The 20124-nt window shown below is 46.2% G+C and overlaps 1 protein-coding gene and 1 long non-coding RNA gene across 2 annotated transcripts in view; one reads left to right on the forward strand and one right to left on the reverse strand.

Annotated features, from left to right (window-relative positions):
• Window positions 1–20124, reverse strand: part of LOC111840183 (double-stranded RNA-specific editase B2-like) — a 78035-nt gene that overhangs the window by 25120 nt on the left and 32791 nt on the right. The window contains exons 2-3 of the mRNA XM_023804730.2: window positions 10909–10983; window positions 8417–9273 (exon numbers count right to left, since the gene is read on the reverse strand). Of these exons, the coding sequence (XP_023660498.2) occupies window positions 8417–9273; window positions 10909–10983 (932 nt within the window). The remainder of the gene's footprint in view (window positions 1–8416; window positions 9274–10908; window positions 10984–20124) is intronic.
• On the forward strand, window positions 10881–15824 carry LOC111840185 (uncharacterized). Its single transcript, XR_002837330.2, has 4 exons — window positions 10881–11361; window positions 12065–12160; window positions 15115–15219; window positions 15325–15824. It is a non-coding gene; the product is annotated as an uncharacterized lncRNA (long non-coding RNA).

The raw sequence follows: 20124 nt of genomic DNA on the forward strand, positions 1-20124 counted from the left end.
TTGGAGCAGTCCCAATGCTGGATTCGGGCATTACTTGGTGAAAAATATCACCTTCGCCTCCAAAATCCCAGCCCCCTAGCCGTCTATGCAAAAGACAGGGGGGTGATGACTGTGTGTCCCTACCCGAAGGGGTTCCTGGTCCGTGATCCGACGCCGGAGCAGCTGGCGTGTGGCGTTTACACACAGCAGCTTTTAAAAGTGAGTGCGATGCACATTCATTTAAGAACACGCTCAAATCACACGGTCCTGAGGGGAAAAACCTACAAAATAAGCTGCCCTAAGAAAAAAAAAGTGGTGCAGAAGTAATGAGTCATAAATCAGGGCTGGAACGTCAGGCGCCGTGGGGCTGTTTTGGAGGTGGGGGAGACTTCCTATTGGGATAGTCACGTATGTGTGCTCCGCCTCTTCTCCCCATCTGGTCCAAAGCGTGACCCTACACAGAGGGGATTCTATGAGTGTCATTACCCTTTTCATGGCGACATCACTTCCTGTAACTGGCCTTATGGCTCATTCTGGATTCCAGCATCCAGTATACAACATGTACAGTATATAAAAAACGAACAAAATGCTAAATATTCCAAATAAACAAAAATGATATCCTTATAAATGTTTATTTTTATGGCAGCGTTTTTGAGAGGTGACGGGCGGCACTGTCAGCTCACGCTTGCAGGGGCGGTGGTTTGAATCCTGCCGCTGCCCTGTGTGTGTGCAGCTTGCATACTCTTCCCATAATGCATGGGTTTGCTTAAGCCACCCAAGGACATGACGATAGAGGAGCCTGTGTTCATGCGTTGCCCACAGTGACTGTGCCCTGTGATGCAGGCTGTACCCCTGCTTTGTGCCTTATGCTGCCTACGATAGGCCCCATGCCCTCCTTGTGACTCTATTCAGGATAAGCAGCTGAGAGATTGCAGAATATCTGGATGTTTTTATCAGTTGAAGGCCTGTCGTGTAGCCCATGACAATGCACTTATGGATATCAGCTTAAGGTAGTCCTCTTCTCGATATATGTGATCCCGTAACAGGAAAAAGGGCACTCGTGTATCCACCTGAAAGAAGTCAGAAGAATTGCTTGCTTGCAGATTGAGGGTCACCTTGATGTCCGTAAAGGAAAAAAAAAAAAAAAAAAAAACAGCCTCAATAAATTAGTCCATCCTCAGCATTCACATTAGAAAATCCTTTAAATGCCCTGTTTAGAGGAAAACTCCATGGGACATGAGTGCAAGTAAAAATAGATGCACCTAAAATGGCCACATCTGACTTTGTCAGATCCATCTGGGAGCAGCCCCTGCTAACGGGGGCAGCAAACCGGAGGTGGAGCCATGTGGAGCGTAGCTGAGGGGCCGGCAGGCCGAGGCAGAGAGTCGCACCTTGTCACCACAGTCTCTCTGGTCTGCCTCTGAGATCCCTGAAATTTCAGGGGCATTCAAGAGGGCTAGGTAGGGGTTACTCCTGGGATGTAGTGAAGAGCTGAAGGGATCCTGCGTGTTTCCATGAAGCTATGATGACATCCTATTAACCACCGACACAGGTGACCTTCTAAAAACTACTGACACGGGTCACATCCTACAAACTACTGACACAGGTCACATCCTCCAATCCTCTGACACAGGTCACATCCTACAAACGACTGACACAGGTCATATCCTACAATCTACTGACACAGGTCACATCCTATAATCCACTGACACAGGTCATATCCTACAATCTACTGACACAGGTCACATCCTCCAATCTTCTGACACAGGTCACATCCTATAATCCAGTGACACAGGTCATATCCTATAATCCACTGACACAGGTCATATCCTACAATCTACTGACACAGGTCACATCCTCCAATCTTCTGACACAGGTCACATCCTATAATCCAGTGACACAGGTCATATCCTACAATCTACTGACACAGGTCACATCCTCCAATCTTCTGACACATGTCACATCCTATAATCCAGTGACACAGGTCATATCCTACAATCTACTGACACAGGTCACATCCTACAATCCACTGACCCAAGTGACATTTCTGGGACCCGTAGACACACGTCAGACTTTAGACTCAGGCCACATTTGCCAAACCACAGCCAAAGGTGGCATTCCTACAGACCAGTCTCAGGTCACAGCCTATAGGCCACAGGCGATAAACCAGAGGCACATGTTTATCTAGGACTGTTCTTATGTAATGTCCTCATTTGAAATGCATGCATTTTTTCCATGCAGCCTCACCTTGGTGTCATTCTCATACATTACTTTGATAAAACCAACATCAGACTTTGCTGCTTATTTAAAAGATGGAAGGATGCCTCTGTACCCAGAATTTACATTTCATGAGGTCACTTACCATTTCAACATAACTAAAGCCTCACAATCAACCTCTGAGCTCCATAATAACAAATCATCCACTAGCAAGCTCATCATGGGTCCACACCTCTCAGTTTACAATAATTTGTTGGTTTTCCCCTGCTAATGAATGACTTAATTTGATTCTGTAATTTGCCAGTATCTATTAAACAGCATGTGGGGCGCTAGGTGGAGATGGAAAATTTCCTTTAAAAAAAAAAAAAAGGCTTTAAAGAGAAGCCGAAACAGCTTCTGGCCAAACTTTTTGATGGGACTGAAAAGCATCTTGTTCCTTATAATCACACAGCTAACTAAGCTCTTGTGTAATTATTTTGCACATGGAGGAATCAGTCATTCTAGCACAGTGTCAAAGTCCCTAACACGTGCATGTCAGATTTCCCGTTTTCCACCAAATCACCCACATAAAGTACTACAACCTTGACGTGCCAGGATATAAATACTAGTTGCCTTCTCTGATTGGGCCAGGGGTCGCTCCTTGTTTTTAATTGACACTTTGGGTTGAGGGGTTAGATTGTAGGCTTAGGATACTGTGTTTAGGTCGGCATCAAATGAACAATGACCTGTTCATGGTTTTGTGAGATGGGGAGGGTATGGACATTCTGGAGGAGGAGTGAAGCCGGGCGAGGGGAAAAGCCCCCCCCCTACACAATACAACTAATTGTATTGAATTTAAACCAACTTCGATGTGTGGATTAGAGACGGCCTGCCTCTCACAGCTGTATGATCTCATTTAAGTCAGAGAGCCAAACGACCAGTATCTGTTAAGTTCACCTCAGGGCGCTAATAAAATCATCCTCCTCCATCTTCCAATCTTAAATAGTTAATCTGCACCCAAAAACACACTTCATAAACGCTTCTAGAGCTTACCTTTATCAATACCCCGACAGTTCTTCTGTAATAAAAACACAAGGGAACATTTTTTCTAGGGCTTGAATGGATGATGGAGATTTTAAATATGTACTCACCCACACAGACAATTGCAATATACACAGAAACCTACAGAAAATGTTTCCATCCAGCGAAGGATGTTGTTGCTTCCATTTTTATCACATTCATACCTCCCAGACTAGACATCTGAATAATGCATCACAGTCTTCAACCTCTCACTTACTTCAACTGCAATCTGTTTGGAAGAAAATGTCTTTTTTGTGGAAAACTCTCTCTCTCTGCACTACACCTTTTAATGAAGGTGTCCCGCTTAGCACGGAGGATGAGAACCTGCCCGTATGCCAGTTCATCTCTGCTGGGCTGCTCTCATCAGCTGTAAGGGAATCTAGCTGTATAAAAGACTGACAGAAAAACTAGCTACGCAAGCTGCTTCAGGTTATCGCAACGCTAATCCACCATAAGATAATAAACAAAGACAGAGACTAATGTTAAATGCTACTGCTACTATGACAAGAGCTAGAATTCTGCACTTTCACCCAGCTAAATGGGAGGCCAGCCTTGGCACACTTCACTTCCTCCCACTGTCTTTGACTCATAATTCTGCTGTTCCACCCCCAATAAATCACACAGCTTTCATGTTTACAAGACATAGTCCTACCTTATTTAAACCACCTGCACTGCATTACTCACCTTATAATTTATTTGTTATTTTTTCCACTATGGGATACCCCCACCAAAAACCACATGCACACCTATGGGCAATCTGGTAACTGCGATTAACCTCAGCATGTTTTTGGACTATGTGGGGTAAACCGGCCCCTGGAGGAAACCCCACGGCGACATGGGGAGAATCCGCAAACTCCACACACATGGAGACATAGTGTTGACTTGGCCCCAGAGGTGTGAGGCAACAGTACTACCCACTGCACCAACATGCCACCCTTATTATTATTATATTATTATTGTTACTACTACTACTACAGATATGTAGGTCCTACTGTATTATTATTATTCCGACTTACCTACAAATTTAACTTTAAAAGCGTCAAAGGGAACAGATCTCCTTTGTAACCTGGGGACTATGTGTAGTGATAATAATAAATACAAATAATTTCTCTTTGTTTCTTTGTCTCCTTTGCTCATATGTGACGATTGTTAAATGTGGCCTCTATTTCAATGCATGATCTCTGATGGTGTGCCTGTCGCCTGAGGGACTCTGATTGGCTCCTCTTACCATGTCCTCATCAGTATTCGCTCTGGGCTGTTGTCTCAGCTTTTCTTAGAACAAAATGTATAATACGGCTCTTATGCTGCAGAAAGACTCATTTGTATTACAGTACAAAGACCTTTATAACACTTTATTCTTTAACACTTCATTCTATATGAAGCTTATTCAGTCACTGCCTGTATATTTAATGTCATGTACACATCATTTTATACAATAATTGTGGCACAAGTGGTTTTAAAATGTATCAAAATCCATCAAAGACTGTCATCCTCGCAGCAGTAAGTCTCTGTATGAACCTTTAATACAGAATTCTCTTTGGTCTGACTTCCTGTCTGCCTTAAATCTGAGCATAACTCTGCTGTGACTTAAAGCCGAGCCGAGCTGTTCAGCAGACGGAACAGATATGAGGGGATATCTTTTACATCCTCGTCGCCAGTTACCTAGCAATTTTACGCCATCACAGACTGGATCTCCTATTTCACAATACAGGTACAATCCCTCTTGTCTGAAATTGATTTGTTTCTTTCTGTTATTTCATGGTATCTTACTGTTTTACTGTCTTTGAGTTTGAAGGTCTGGAGAACACGAAAAAGACAATCGGAAATGGAGGACAAGTCCCCCATGCCCCCCAACAACCCCTTTCGGGGCTCAGCCCCCAGGAAGCAGCTGTTGTTGTGTTTGGCTTTTGAAATTCTTTTCAGAGCAACCCCTGGGCAAACTAGAGAAGGCAACAAGTCTTAAAATGACTAGTAAATGGAAGATTTGCGAGTGAAAAAGGGCAAGATCTTTGGGTTCCCGTCACAAAAACCAGTAACGCAGATATTTTTCATGCAATCTAGTATCACTTAGGGCAGGGCCCCTCAAATCTGGTCCTCGATACCAAATCTTGGCCTTGTTTTCAGATCTCCCAGCTAGTTAGTTTAATAATTACTGATTCTGATTCGGCACAAAGGCTTCACACCTGGCTCACAGGTGAATGAAAGCTATATCTGGTAATTATTTACAGTGCTCAGCCTTTAAGGACTGCGATTTCAATAGCCCTGTCTTAGGGCGTACATAAGAATGACCGGGAAACTTTTCTGTTTAAAAGTCTACATTTACTCAGGGGCACATTTGATTTTTATGGGGCCCCAATCATAATTGCACCCCACTCCTCCCAGATGTTTCAAAAACTAAATAAATAGCTAGTGAGTCTGCTGCTTCGGAATCTCCTAGATGAGGATTGCATTTATTTAATTTTCGGGTGGCGTAGTAGCTGTCCGTGGCCAACAGGAGGCCCTACGCAAATACGTGGTTTGAGTGGTGCTAAAGACCCATTGCTGCATTTACAGTTATAACAATTAACTTGGTTATTTGATATATTACACCAAAAGCCTGATGTTGGCTTGCTAGCCATAAAGTTAGGAGTTTAGATGAAGGCTTGCTGAAGTTCCCAAGAAACGCAGAGAAGTTTGAGAGTCATTTCTGAATGTTGGGAGCTAGTTTATTTCCCTGCATGCTTCTCAGTGGAGGGTGGCATTAGTTTGCAGGGCTGTCGGCCGTGTGCTCCTCCTGTGAATGAATGTTAATAGACTGCGGAGTCACACAAGGAGGGAGACGCTTTAGCACAGCCAAACTGTGGCGCTCCTTCATAAACATGCCGACATATATCTGATCTGAGGGCTTCTCTTTCTTGGTTAGTGCAATGGAACGGTAATTTTTTCTATTAATAAAACACTTTCCCAAAAATGATAGGCTTTTCTTAAATTTTTACATATCACGTTCATCTCTGAGACATCACATGAAGTCTACACACTGCAGCATTTATAATAACAAAACAGCAGACTGACATTGTTATTCATCCTTGTACCCTAAAATAGGGATCACTGGGGTTGGGGCTAACTGGTCACTGGTCTCAGGAGGGGTTAAACAGTTTGACTAGCTGCTCCCCCCACCCCTCCAGCAATGCCCGAAACTTCCTTAAGGCTGGTTTAAACCTACTGTGGATGTGGACACACCACAGCATATACAGCTGTTGCGACGCAATTGTCACAGAAGTCAGGTGCAAAAACCATGTCTGAGAGCCAGCTGCTCAGAAATCGAAACAACATGGACAGTCCATTCTGTGGAACACCTCAATCGTTCATTAAAGAAAAAAACTCTAGCAGGAAATCAGAGAAGAGGTTGGACCAAAGACTGTAGAGTCATGCCTTCATATTCACAAGGGTTAGGGACAGATGATCCGCACAAATGTGAAAATTCGTAAATAATGCTTGAATTCATTAACGGAAAAGAAAGGTTTAAAAGTTACTGTGAGAAATGTGGTCAGAGACAGATAACGTGAGTGAGGCTGGTTGCAGTGACAAAGATGCGCATTTTGATTTGCCAAGAATAACTTTTAATCTGAAGGAGAATCAAAAATTAAAGGCAACTTAGTCTTCAATACCGGTACCTGTGAGCAAATAAACATGAGTTACATCACTTCTTCACATAGGTTCCCTGCAGGTTGATGCGCTTCTTGCATCGTCCACCAACTTCTTCATTCCTTGGGAGGAGAAGCTTTTCAGCTGCTCCAGAATCCAGGTCCACTTTCGTAACCTCATCTTCAGAGAAGTACCGGCAACCGCGTGGAGCCTCTTTTCACGCAACGGTGGAGGTAATGCAACAGCTGTGGTTGGAACATCCTCCACATCACCCTGACAACCTTGATCTAGCACCATGCGACTATCACATGTTTGGTCCATTTAAAAAAAAGCTCTACGTGGCCACAGGTCCACCTCTGATGATGAGGTTAAAGAAGCAGTGCAGACCAGGATTCGGGTGCAGATGAAAAAAGTTAGTGGAATGATACAAGAAGTGCACTGATCTGCAGGAAGACTATGTAGAGAATAACTGTTATGCTCATTTGCTCATAGTTACCGACATTAAAGGGTAACTTGCCTATACTTTTTGTTTCTCCCTTGTAAAGAAAGAGTATTTTATGTGATCCAAATCATTTTCAGCTTTGGCTTATGTGTCTTGCGCAAGTTTCGGTGAGTTTCTTTTGGCAAGCTCCAGAAATATTCCCATTTTGTTCAGGGCCAACGCGTGAATAAACCAAAACCATGAACGACAAACACCTTTCCTACCCTCTCTGCTCAGGCTGACAGCAAACATGGCTCGCAGATTCAAAGAGAGGATGGCCGAGGAAGTCTGCAAATACTGGTATTAATATGGTTCCTCTCTCCCTCCTCAGGGAATAAAAAGACACCCAGATGGCTACAAACTAAAATGAAATACATCTTTTGGTAATAGAAATGCCACATACATTTGTAAGGATGTAGAAATGTAACTACATAATTCACAGTTAATTTTAGTAAAATATCTGTTTTTAATATAACATCTATACCATTCTTCATAAATGTGACTTAAGAGCACCTTTGCTCACACATTAGTTCACAAACATATCATTATTATGATTATTATTATGTCCTTATTTGTTTGTTTATTGACTCATTGTTGATTTTACTCACAATCACTTGCTTTATGACATGACCCTTACCTTTGCATATAGGTGTGCATATGGTAAATACATTAGATTTTATTATATTTTATGTTTAGTAATCCTCTTACTGTGGTTAATTGTGTGAATGTTTTTCTCTCCCTATTTTTGCCTCCCCCTTCACTGTCTCCCACTGCTATGACTTACCCTGTTTCTGTGTTAGGTTGCATAATAATTAAAAAAAAAAGTTAAAAAAAAGAGCACCTTTGCTCTACAATGCTACCGCAGCCCAGAGTCAAAGTATGCAGTGGCCAGGTGCAGTGGCCAGGTGCAGTGGCAGAGGAGGTATGAGTGCCCAAGAACGCAATAGGTAGAAACCAGCCCTAAGGCAGCACTGAGAGTAGGATTCTGGGAGGAGAGTCCTCGTTAATTTGGCCCTGCCTCTGAACTCCGTAGTCCAGCCTGTTTCCTGGGCTCACCTGGGGTAAGTGGGGGTGCTTCCTGCCAGGCTCCCCGATGCCCCCCCAGCTGGGTGGCAGCCCCAAGCCAAAGACGCTCCGAAGGGCTGACAGGGCCGCCCGGCTCTTTGCCAGCCTCTTGCTGCGGCCCGAGCCCTCAAACGTTCTACCGTCCACCCTGAGCGCCATGACAAAGCGGCGGTGGACCCGGCCAGCCTCGGCACCACCCGCGAGGCACAGGTACCGCAGGCCTGGCCGCAGCTCATTCAGCAGTGCCACTGGGCTCTTGTAGCCCGTCTGCGGTGCTGCCTGCCGGTTCCGGAGCTCGGGGGCCCTGTCACTGTGAGCTGATGGCTCAAACTCCTTGAACAGGATGCCCAAGTAGTCTGCAGCCCGGTCTGAGGTGAAGTCCACCGGGGACTGCTCCGCACCGGCCATCGTCAGGTGGGCCTGGGAGGCATTGGGGAACTGGATGAACGACCCGAGGGCCAGCTCAGCTGCCCGCATTTTGGCTGCCTTCTTCGTGGCCCCAGTGCCCTTGAATGCCAGCCCATTCACCTCCACGGTGACGGAGAACACAGGAGCATGCCGGGGACCTGTCTGGGCCAGCATCTGGTACTGTAAGCCCGGTCGGAGCTCATTCAGATGCACCAAGGCATTCTTCGGCAAGACGGACCATGACTGCTTCCTGCGGACCGGCTCGGGCTTTCGCAGGCGCCGGCCATTTCCTTCCTCAAGAGGCTGTTTCCTTTTCAAACCGGAAGTCCCGCCTCTGGTAGTGTCAGGGCTGAAGAATGACTGGCAGCACCTTGGGCCAATGGGGCACTCATCCAGGTTTCCAGTGTCCCGGTTCTCCTTCACCTCCCCACTGCTGGTACCTATTAGGATTAACAGGAAAAAAACAGGATTATAATAATCACACAATTTGGTGACTTCAGTGTCTAAAATTGCCCAAGATTATGTGCATAAGTCTGTGAAAGTGTGTCCAGTGATGTACTGGCATCTTGTCCAGGGTGTCCCTTGCCTCATACCTTGCACCTGGGACAAGCTCCAGGCTCGACCACGACCTTGTACTAAATAAGCACTTATGAAGGATAGATGGAAAGGTGAAGTATCCATTCCATTAATGGCAGAGCAGAGATCCCGAGGTCAGCCTCATCTGTACTGTCCTTGGTTTGTAATCTGCACTGTTTACTTTCGGTCGGTGACGAGGTCATAGCTTTGATGAACACAATTCAGATGCTAGGAGTTCAGCATTTCTATTTCTTCCAGGACTATACGAAGGGCACACAGATGTAAAAAGCTAATTTAGTATTTAAAAATGAATGCAAAATGTTGCAGGTTTTGGGAGGCCCTACAATGACTGTTACCTATAGAAATGCACTTAACTAGTATCAATGTACTACTAATTCTTCAGTCCAATTATCTATCTATCCATCCATTGTCTAAGTGCTAAGTCAGTAAATGGGATCATGGAGACATCCCACCTCTCTCGGAAGCAGTAGGAGTCTCCTGCAAATTGACAGCAGCTCCCCGACACCCAAGAGTGATGCTCAGTGTCCCAGAACTCTAGCTGTTAGCAGTAATGTTAGCCGACAATAAACTTTATTGTCACATCCCAACCCCATCCGGTCGTCAAATTTTACCTCCACCCCCTAGCCCCGGTCGGCAGATCTTGACATCAGTACCCTCTCCCCCCTGCCGGCATATTTTATCGAAACACCCCCAGCCAGCATTAAGGCTTGTGCAGCATGTTTTTTTTTTTTAAATACTGTCATGCCGTCCAGACCTCATACTCTGATATACGATATTTTGACGGTATTTTAAAAATCAAAGCTATTCTGGTACTTCCAGATAAAATTTGCCAGGGGACGGGGTATTTTCGAAAGGGGCAGTCACCCAGGGGGTATTCCTGAACGTTATTACCCTAATACCATCCGAGACTAGCCAGCACCCCGCCTCCCGGTTGTCCCTCATCCGCCTTTCTGAAATCAATATGCCTAAGGTTGGATGTCTGAAAATCCAACACGTAACACATTAAGGATTACCTAAAAAGGTAGATAATTTAACAAGAATACAAATATTTTTTTTATCACAGAGAAGACATTTTTCTATGCCCTTAAGGCAAACTACAACATTTCCTTAAGAGTTTGCTTCCGAAACGACGCATAAAGCTACACAAACACAGCACACGTGATTTTAAAAATCGCTATTAAATTAGCGACATGAAGCACGTCGACCGTGAACCTCACCAGCTTGTGAAAGTAATTACACAGCCTCCGTGACGGGCTTTTACTGGGTTTAATTGAAACTGAATAAAAAAGGAATTTCTTTAAGCAACAGTAATTACATTACATACAATACAAATACAGTGCCAGGGGACACTTTCCACACGAATGAACTTCGTCGAGCTCAGTTTTTAATAAGATTAAAAAATTTAGAAGGCTCGTGAAAGGTGTCGCGCGCCACTTCGCTACCTCGGCGCGGTGTGAAATGGCGGGACAGGAACTTACTCAAACTGTCCTCGTCCTCTGCGCGCGCTGTTTCCGTCAGCAGCAGCTTGAAAGCCGAAACCCCGCCCATCTTTTCTGAAAGTCAATAGGAGTGAAGAAGGACCGTGAGCCGGACGCTGAACTTGATGGGATCCCATTCAGCTGGAGAAGGGTTTGGAGTGTGATGGTTACGGCGCGAGGGGCACGGACAGCGACCTCGACGTGGAGCTAACCACGGGCTCTTGCCAGCTGTCACTCTAACCGAAAAACTGTGACTGCAAAACTGCATGTAACAGTAACACTCATGGGCAGAGTTTGGGGCACTGCCGCCCCCCCCAGTCGCCTGAAGCGAAATTGCAATAATTTTGCAAAACCAGCATTACACTGGCGCTGGCGCTCTGCACCTTTGCATAAGCAGTTTGTTGGTACGCTATACGTAGACAAAATATTAAGTTACGTGCGTTAACACATAAGGTAAGCAATATGCAGGTCCCCCCCCCCCAAACACTAACACCAAACTCCGCTTATGGTAATACTGCCTATGAGAACTACGTGTTTAAACTACATGTGATGCTGCCTGTAACAGGAACATGTAAAAACTACACGTAATACTCCCTACATGTAGTATCGCCTGTGGGAATTACATATAAAACTGCATAAAATACTGTCTGAAATAACTGTAAAGACTACACGTAACACCGCCTGCGGGATTTATATGTAAAAATTACGTGTAATAATGCAAATACGCTCTATATATAGATATGTTCGTGCATCTGTGCACGTGTGTCTGTATGTTTTTATATAAACTCAGTTTTAGAATTACTCTGCTAGCCCAGGGTATATTTCAGGTTTTAAAAGTCATTATATGCTGTTTTCTATATATTTTCCGTAAAAAAGATTCCTTCTAAAGTCCCAGAGCTAAATGGCAGCACTGTCCTCAGCCAATCCCATGCAGAGCATGGGTGTTATTCAGAGATAATTCAAGCAGCGTTTCATGCAGGTTCCACCTGAAACCATCTCTTTTCGTGCGAAAGAAGGATACGAATTAGAGGGAAATTCAGCGTTAAACTGTAAAAAAAAAAAAAAAAATGAAATGAAAACCAAGCAGCTTCACTAATAGATGCAAAAGAAAACCTTCTACATCACTGACGCATTATCACCTTCACCTCTTTCTCAGTGTGGAAAGATGAAATGTTGAGAAAAATCAGCCTGCTCCATCTATTATACTTGAGTCATTATGAACACACTCCAAGAACTTGCGTGAGAAGTACGGGTAAGTGGCGGCTCAGAGTTTCTCTGAAACACTTTATAGACCCTTATGGTTCCTGTCCCTGTCACATGGGGCTTCATTTACTGAGCCAATGACAGGAAAGGTCCAGCTGTTCTGGCCAGGGGAGGGGAGGGGGGCATCCACCCTGTGCTACAAATTTCTGAGTCTCTCTCAGGGGGAGACGCAAAAGCACAATTAAATTAAAAGTAACCAAAGAGAGCTGGACATTAAATACTCTGAAATAATACTCCAGCAATAAAATAGTACTTGTCATCAGCATTTCATCTGCTTCACAAACGTGTGGGAAGTAATATTTACTTTAAAAATATGTTTTTTACAGCAAAATAGTGAAACAATCATCTGTTACAATAAAATCACTTTTATTGTCACATCACTAGAATGGCTGAACTAGTGACTGAAAGTCTTCGGTCACAAATTCCTATTTGCAGTACAGTACATTAAATAAATGCATACTGTACAAAAAACATCTGTGCAACTGTACTGTACATAAAGACTACACACAACAACTGTACAACAATATACAACTCGACATATGCATAAATGCAACAGTATACACACTACAACGCACACATGCAACACAGCATAAATATGGTATGCATACAGTATGCCATGGGGCAGACAGACTGTAGGTGTAATTCTGCACTACAGTTTAGTGAACCAGAGGCATTCACTAGTGCAGAGGGGAGTGGGGGTGGTGACCTGGGGATGGCTGATATCATTTGGAGTTCAGCATCCTGGTGACCTGGTGGAAGAAACTGTTCCGGAGTCTGCTGGTCGGGCTCTTGATGATGCAGTAGCATCTGCTTGACGGTAGTAGGGTGAGCAGAGTGTGGCTGGGTTGACTGGGGTCTTTGATGATTTTAGTGGGTTTCCTCCGGGACGGTCCTTACGGATGACATTGCAGTTGTGACCTGCTGGGCCGGCTACTTTGAGCAGTTGTTTAAGGGATGTTGGACATCTTTGGGTACTACGGTTCTCAAAGCTGATTGGAGGATCAGCTGTGAACCACTCAATCTCACTGAAATGAGGTGGTGAATCAGCTGGGGGTAGGGAAGGCCGCAGGGATCTGTGGTATCCAGGGTGAACTTCTCCAGGCTGGTGGTAAGGCTGTCCTCCTGGCATTGCAGCCAATCTTTGCTTCCATTTGGGAGTCAGGCGTCATCCCAACTGACTGGAAAATGGGACTTGTGGTCCCTATCTGGAAAGGGAAGGGTGATCGCCTAGATTGCGGCAACTACAGGGGAACAACACTGCTTATAGTGCCGGGTAAGGTCCTTGCCAGGGTCATCCTTAACAGGATCTGTGATCACTTGCTTGCCTGTCAGCGACCGGAGTAGTCCGGTTTTATACCTAAGAAGTCATCGACCGTATCTTTGCACTGAGGGTTCTCATCAAGCACAAGTGTGAATATCGGCAGAGGTTCTTTGCAGCCTTTGTCGATTTACGTAAAGCGCTCAAATCAGTTGTTCGAGTTGCCTTGTGGGACATTCTGAGACTTCGAGGGATCCCCCCGAAGTTACTGGATGTCATGGCCAGCCTGCACACTGGTACTGTGAGTGCTGTGCAGAGTGGAGGGAGAACCTCTGGGTTCTTCCCAGTAGATTCTGGGGTTCACCAGGGATGTGTTCTTGCTCCTACTCTGTTCAGTGCTTGTATGGACTGGGTGTTGGGCAGGGACGTGGGGTACAGTGGCTGTGGGGCTCATGCGTTGGGCAGCTTGGTGAAGAAGGATTTACTGATCTTGACTTTGCTGACGATGCCGTGATCTTAGTGGAGTCAGTGGAGGCTCTGATTGGGGCTCTCGAGAGACTGAGCGAGAAGTCTGAGTGTCTGGGATTGCAGGTGTCCTGGATAAAGACCAAGATCCAGGCATTTAATGACTTCTTGGGCACAGCCATCAGTAGTGTGTCTGTCTGCAGGGAGAATGTCGACCTTGTCGAGAGACTTATTTACCTCGGCAGCGACATTCATGTCTCTGGTGACTCTTCCTATGAAGTCAGCAGACGGATTTGAAGAGCATGGGGGGTCATGAGGTCACCGGAAAGGGGTGTGTAGCGCTCCCGATATCTTTGCAAGAGGACGAAGGTCCAAGTCTTTAGAGCCCTGGTGCTCCTACTGTCTTGCGGTATGGCTGTGAGAAATGGATGCTATCCAGTGAGCTGAGATGAAGACTGGACTCCTTCAGTATTGTGTCTCTTCAGAGAATCCTTGGGTACCACTGGTTTGACATTCACTGATGTCGAATGAGCGGTTGCTAGAGGAGCTAGAACAGTGCAGCATCAATACCAGGCAGTGAAGCATCCAGTTATGAGTCTCTCAATAGTGCATGTGTAGAACGTCCTGAGGATGCGGGGGCTCAGGCCAAACCTTTTCAGCCTCCTGAGGTCATAGAAGCATTGCTGTGCCTTCTTCACTGCCTCGGTGATGTGCACTTTCCATGTGAGGTCCTCTAAGATCCACTAAGGATCTTAAAGCTGCTGACCCTCTCCACAGTGGTCCTGTTGATGGAGATGGGGGTGTATACTCCTCCCTGCTTCATGAAGTCCACTATCAGCTCCTGATATCAGCTCTTGACAAGTTGATTGTGAGGTAATTTTGCTGGCACCATCCTCTCTGTAACCGGGCTTGTCGCTGTTGGAGATGAGATCCACCACCATCATGTCAGCTGCAAACTTTACGATGACTTTGGAGCTGTTTGTGGCCACACAATCGTGGGTATACAGGGTGTACAGGGGAGGACTCAGCACACATCCCTGGGGGGCTCCCGTGTTGAGGAAGTGATATCGCCCAATCTGACCACCTGGCACCGATCTGACTGGAAGTCCAGGATCCAGCTGCACAGTCAGCTCTCCGGGCCGAGAGCTTGGAGCTTCCTGTTGAGCTTGGAGGAAACTGGTCACAAGCAGCATTCTTACACACGTGTCCCTCCTTTCCAGGTGGAAGAGGACGGTGTGCAGAGACAGAGTTATGGCTTCACCGCGGATCTGTTCGGCAAATAGGCGAACTGTAACGGGTCCAAGGTAGCCAGCAGGGGGAAGCAGGTGAAGTCTCTGACCTGTCTCTTGGAGCCCATGCTGACGATGGGGGTCACAGGGCAACGGGGCGGCAGTCATTAAGACAGGTTTTCCTTCTGGTCTTTGGTACAGAGACAATGTTATACATCTTGAAGCAGGCAGGAACAACAGACAGGGTGAGGGAGTGGTTGAAAATTTCGATGAACACTCCAGCCAGCTGAGGGGATGCCATCCGCCATCCGGTCCAGCAACCTTGCAAGGGTTAACTCGCAGGAAGGATTCACGCACTTCATCCATAGGACATTAGGAGGGTGTGGACAGCTTGGGGTGGGATCAAGGCCCTTCATTAACCTGCAGACAATTTCTGACCATATGAAAAGGACTTTTGATCGTGGCCCTGGTGGCTCAGACCACTCCCAGATTCTCTGACCACATCGATACCTCCAAAACCTTACCTGCCTGTTCCCCTTTCACATTAGCCAGGCTGGCGGTCCTTTGACTTCCTCCCTCTCTCCCTGTATGGTAAAAACCACCAGATCCCAAAGAAAATGCCCATCAGCCCTCCCATCTCTGTGTGTGGGTCTGTTCTGTATCCCAGCCGGAAATGATTAAACAATGACTGTAACTGAAGCTTCCTGGCACTTCATGATATTTCTTAGTCAGTCTCCCTGGCTTATTGTTAAACTTCCTCTGTTATTAATTAGGTATAATAAGATACATTGTGTGCTTTTCCCCCCAAACTCCAATGTCTCTGCTGGATGAGAGCTTATGAGGGAGGATGAAACCCACAGCTCCACCTCCACAAACCCTGCCCCAATCTCCACACGCCATGATGCCTGTCTCCGGATCACCACCCCAACCTTTATCTGGGTTGAGAAGTGCAGGTGGGGGTGGGAGGATGTCAGCTCTCACCCCAACCTCAACCAGCGCCGGGATCTCCCTCAGGTCGAGGCATTCAGCAGGCCAGAGGTGACCGGTTGCAAGTTCAGTTCCTAAACTGGGAACTGAACCCAGGTCCCTGCTCGCCGGGCAGCCATTGCAGTCCAGAGCATTACCAAACCACTCGGCTTCCCAGACTGTCTGCCATGAATCCGTTAAATGTAAAATGAATATAAAAATAGAAATTTCAAACTAAATTCCATAGCAGGGAAATTAGGTGGGCACACACAAAGTCCACAGAAGACATGCTACAAGCCAGAGGTCTATTGGTATGCAGGCACAGCTTAGACAACTGGAACCCTAGAAGACGATCTCATTCCAGCTGCTTCTCGTTAAAGTCGGAGAAGTTTCTGGAAACAGTTTCCAAACTTAAAGAGCACCTCACGGTCACTGGAGGGAGCTCTCTGCTAAACGTGAGGCAGGTGGAAACGATCGTAAGTGTGAAGTTTCACCCAGAATCTGTCTGCCTAAAAACGTGTCCAGGTACCACGTCAGATGGTGCTCATTTGGAGCTGTGAGCTCCTGATGTGGAGATGCAGCTATACTGGAGCTCATACCCTCACACCTGGCGCTGCGGAACCTGAGCTCCAAGGTACGATCTCAGATTCCTCAATTTTACAAACTAACTTCCCTCTCTCTTGCTTTTTTCACTGTTCCACAGACCGTCGAGCACATCCCTCTCCTGTTTTGGCACTTCAGCGCCATTTTTAACTAATTACTAATATGACTCCCTAACGAATACGGATCCTATAAATATGACTGCACCTAATCGAGATGTGCTCAAGGTGTCGGGCGCATAAATGAGAATAAAACTGCAGAAAGGAACTTCTACCCGGTGCTGAGTGTTAGGAGGAAATAACAAGCAGAGCCTCCTCTCTGACTCACTCACATACAGGCAGGTCTGCCTGACACCTTTGACCAGACAAACAGCTTTCCTAAACCGTGAAAATAATTGGCTCAATGTGGAGAGAGAGAAATGCACCTTAGTGTCCCGCTGGTGGCTTTTGCCATAGGCCTTCTGGTCAGATTGCCACTTAGCCGTCTGTGATGGTCACAAAAACAGCAGAGCATGGCACAGACAAGGATAAGGAAGTAAATAAGGGAAGTAAATAAGTTACAGCATCAAAAAGTGCAGGGATGTGACTAAGCAGCTTTCTGCAGGCTCTGATTGGCAGGTACAGTGCCATGAGAACCCAGCGACGGCAATAAGCACAATTTGTGCTTATACAGATTACAAAATCTCACAGTAAATGCGACGATTTGAAGACGCTTCAAAAGAAAGAAACGCACCAGAATGTACACCGGCGGGGGTCTAATGAGCCCTGGAGATGCGGACGGAGACGGCGGCAATTAACGACGTGGATGTTTGTTTTCAGCCGGTGATATAAAGAAGTCAAATGCCGTCCTGAAGTCCAAAACCAGGATGGAAGAAGCAGGTACTAATGAAGCGATACAAAACATGCAGGTCAGAGGGCTGGATGGATGAAAATGACAGCGGAACAATTACGCCGCACCACCAAGGAACTGTCCGTACACGAGTTTACAGGGAGACGGGTCCTTTTTTTAAATTTGATTTTATTTTATTTTTTTAATAAATAAAAATGAAGTCCCAGGTAAACTTCACTAGGCCCCTGATCTTTTCAATAGCCAGAAATGCCCCTGCATATACCTACTGGTAAAAATATGTATATATTGTATCTATATAATGAGATCACTCTGTGTCTTAATATGAAGAATATACTTTATTTCCTTAGAAAATGCAGTGTATCTATAGTAAAGCAGTAATATCATCATGATGTGGCTTTTTATCTATGGTTTTCTCCTTGAGGTAGACCACAAAGGTAGACCACAAAGGTAGACCCCCAAGGATTCTTTTGGTTCTTAAGTTCATTACATCAAGCCAGGCTTAGCGCCCCGGCGACCCCGTCAAAGGCTACATCGCTAAACAGCCTGGCATCGGTAGCTGTGGCCGGTGACCTCTGTGTCCAGCCACAAATGCTGTCCTCACAGATCAGGCCATTCTGTTTGGCGGGGGGAGTGGGGGGGGGGGATGGGCTGCGTCGAAATACTTCACGCTAGGTTCCCCTTTGCTGCCACTTCACAAGTATGCCCCCTGGTGGAGCGTCGCCCTCCAGCTCTGTGTGGCAGCAGATATAATGGGCATAAGAGAGATGCTGCACAGCCCGAGACCGACGAGGGGGGGTGAGGATTCAGTGGGCACCTCGGGGGGGTTCAATTACGACCCAGAACGACGAGCTGCGGGCATGCGCAGATGCGCGGCAGATGATGTCATTCTCCCCGTCACCTTAAAGATCAGCTCAGTGGTGCAGCACTAATGGAATGTGATCTCCGTGCCCCTGCCTCGCCGCTCCCGCATCCGGTGAGACCCGCCCCGCTCTCCTCGCCGGCCCAGAAGTAGCACAGGCGCTCGTACACTTGCTTTATTAGTGCTTCGCTCCGCGGATCGATCGGCCGCCCCTGATACGGAGCCTGGGGTGACTTTGCCGAATGTGACCCCCTGTCCAGACAGCTGGCGGAGGAGCGGGAGGGGAACGGCCAGCCCTGTACTCCCAGGAAGGAGGCTGAGGTAGAGCATTAACGTCCCACAATACCCGGATTTCTTAAAGACGGGAATGGATTCGTGTTTGACCGATTGCTTAAAGGACTGCTCAGTGGGTGACACCATCATCTCACGTATCCAGGGTTGGGGGGGTCGAATCTCGCCTCTGCTCTCTGTATGTGGAGCAGGGAAACTGCAGGGCAGCTTGGTCTCCTTCCACAATCCAGGAAAATATGCCGTCAGCTGAACCGATGTCGCTGCATTTCCTCCTGTGTGCCAAGTGATGCACTGGGATCCCAGCCGGGATCTTTCCCTACGTTAAGCTTCCGTTTCCTGCTAAATTCTACGTCGGATGCATACCTGTGGTATCGCTCCAAACAGCCTTTTTAGTACAACAAGGCGCAGTCGCAGAATGACCTGAGGTGTGATTCACACATGCGACGGCTAATAAGCTGCCAGTGTTCGCCTGAAAACCCTGAGGTACGACACGCTCCCCCCCCCCCAAAGCAGAGCCATGCCAGTGAGCGGCAGCTAATCAGACGCCACGCTTTAATGATGACATCAGCGCCTCCGGAGAAGGAAATTAATCACACGGCAGATGATATAAGTAAACAAGAGCGCTCGATCGCGTCGCTCGGGCTGGCTGACAAATAACTTTATGTAAATCTTTATGGTGGCTTTTCATGCAATCATAGGTTAAGAGAAAAGGGATCATCTAAACCTTGAGCATTTTTACAATTTTTCTTTTACGGCTCGGGCCTGCTCTGATTCATTCCGGTGTCCAAGGGAACTGCCGTGATTTGGGCTCTAGTGTTAGTCAGAACCCACTCAAGTTAGGTCTGGCCAGAACTCACCTGCAATGCCATTTATGTTACACTTACATTCACATTACATTACATTTGCATTTACATATAAAGCAGAAGCTTTTGTCCACAGCAACATACAAATGAGGCAAATAGCTCAACTGGATATAAGTGTGCCTGGGTTGATCGTCCAATGAATGCCCAGTTACAAGGGGAAGTAGAACTGGAGATTGTGGCAGTTTTACTTACACAAAAATGTTCTGAAGAATGAGCGAAAAAGGCTTGGTTCTGAGAGATAATCAATCAGATTGTAGTAGAGGAGGCAGAAGTCTTGGACCCACCTCCTCTACAATCTGATTGGTTATCTCTCTGAACCAATCATTTATTTCGTTCTACCCTCAGAACATTTTTGTGTAAGTAAAACTCCCGTGAGCATCCTGGAGCTGGAGCTACACAACTACACATCTACACAACAACTACACATCTACACAACAACTACACATCTACACAACAGCTTTTAATAAAGTAAGAACTGAATAAGACTACAGCAGCTTTATTAACACTCAGGTGGAATGTCCACATTGAGCTTCATCAGTATCATCATCATCACTCTCGGTAACCTCTCTCTAA

This window comes from Paramormyrops kingsleyae, chromosome 4 (assembly GCF_048594095.1).
Source record: "Paramormyrops kingsleyae isolate MSU_618 chromosome 4, PKINGS_0.4, whole genome shotgun sequence".
NCBI lineage: Eukaryota > Metazoa > Chordata > Actinopteri > Osteoglossiformes > Mormyridae > Paramormyrops > Paramormyrops kingsleyae.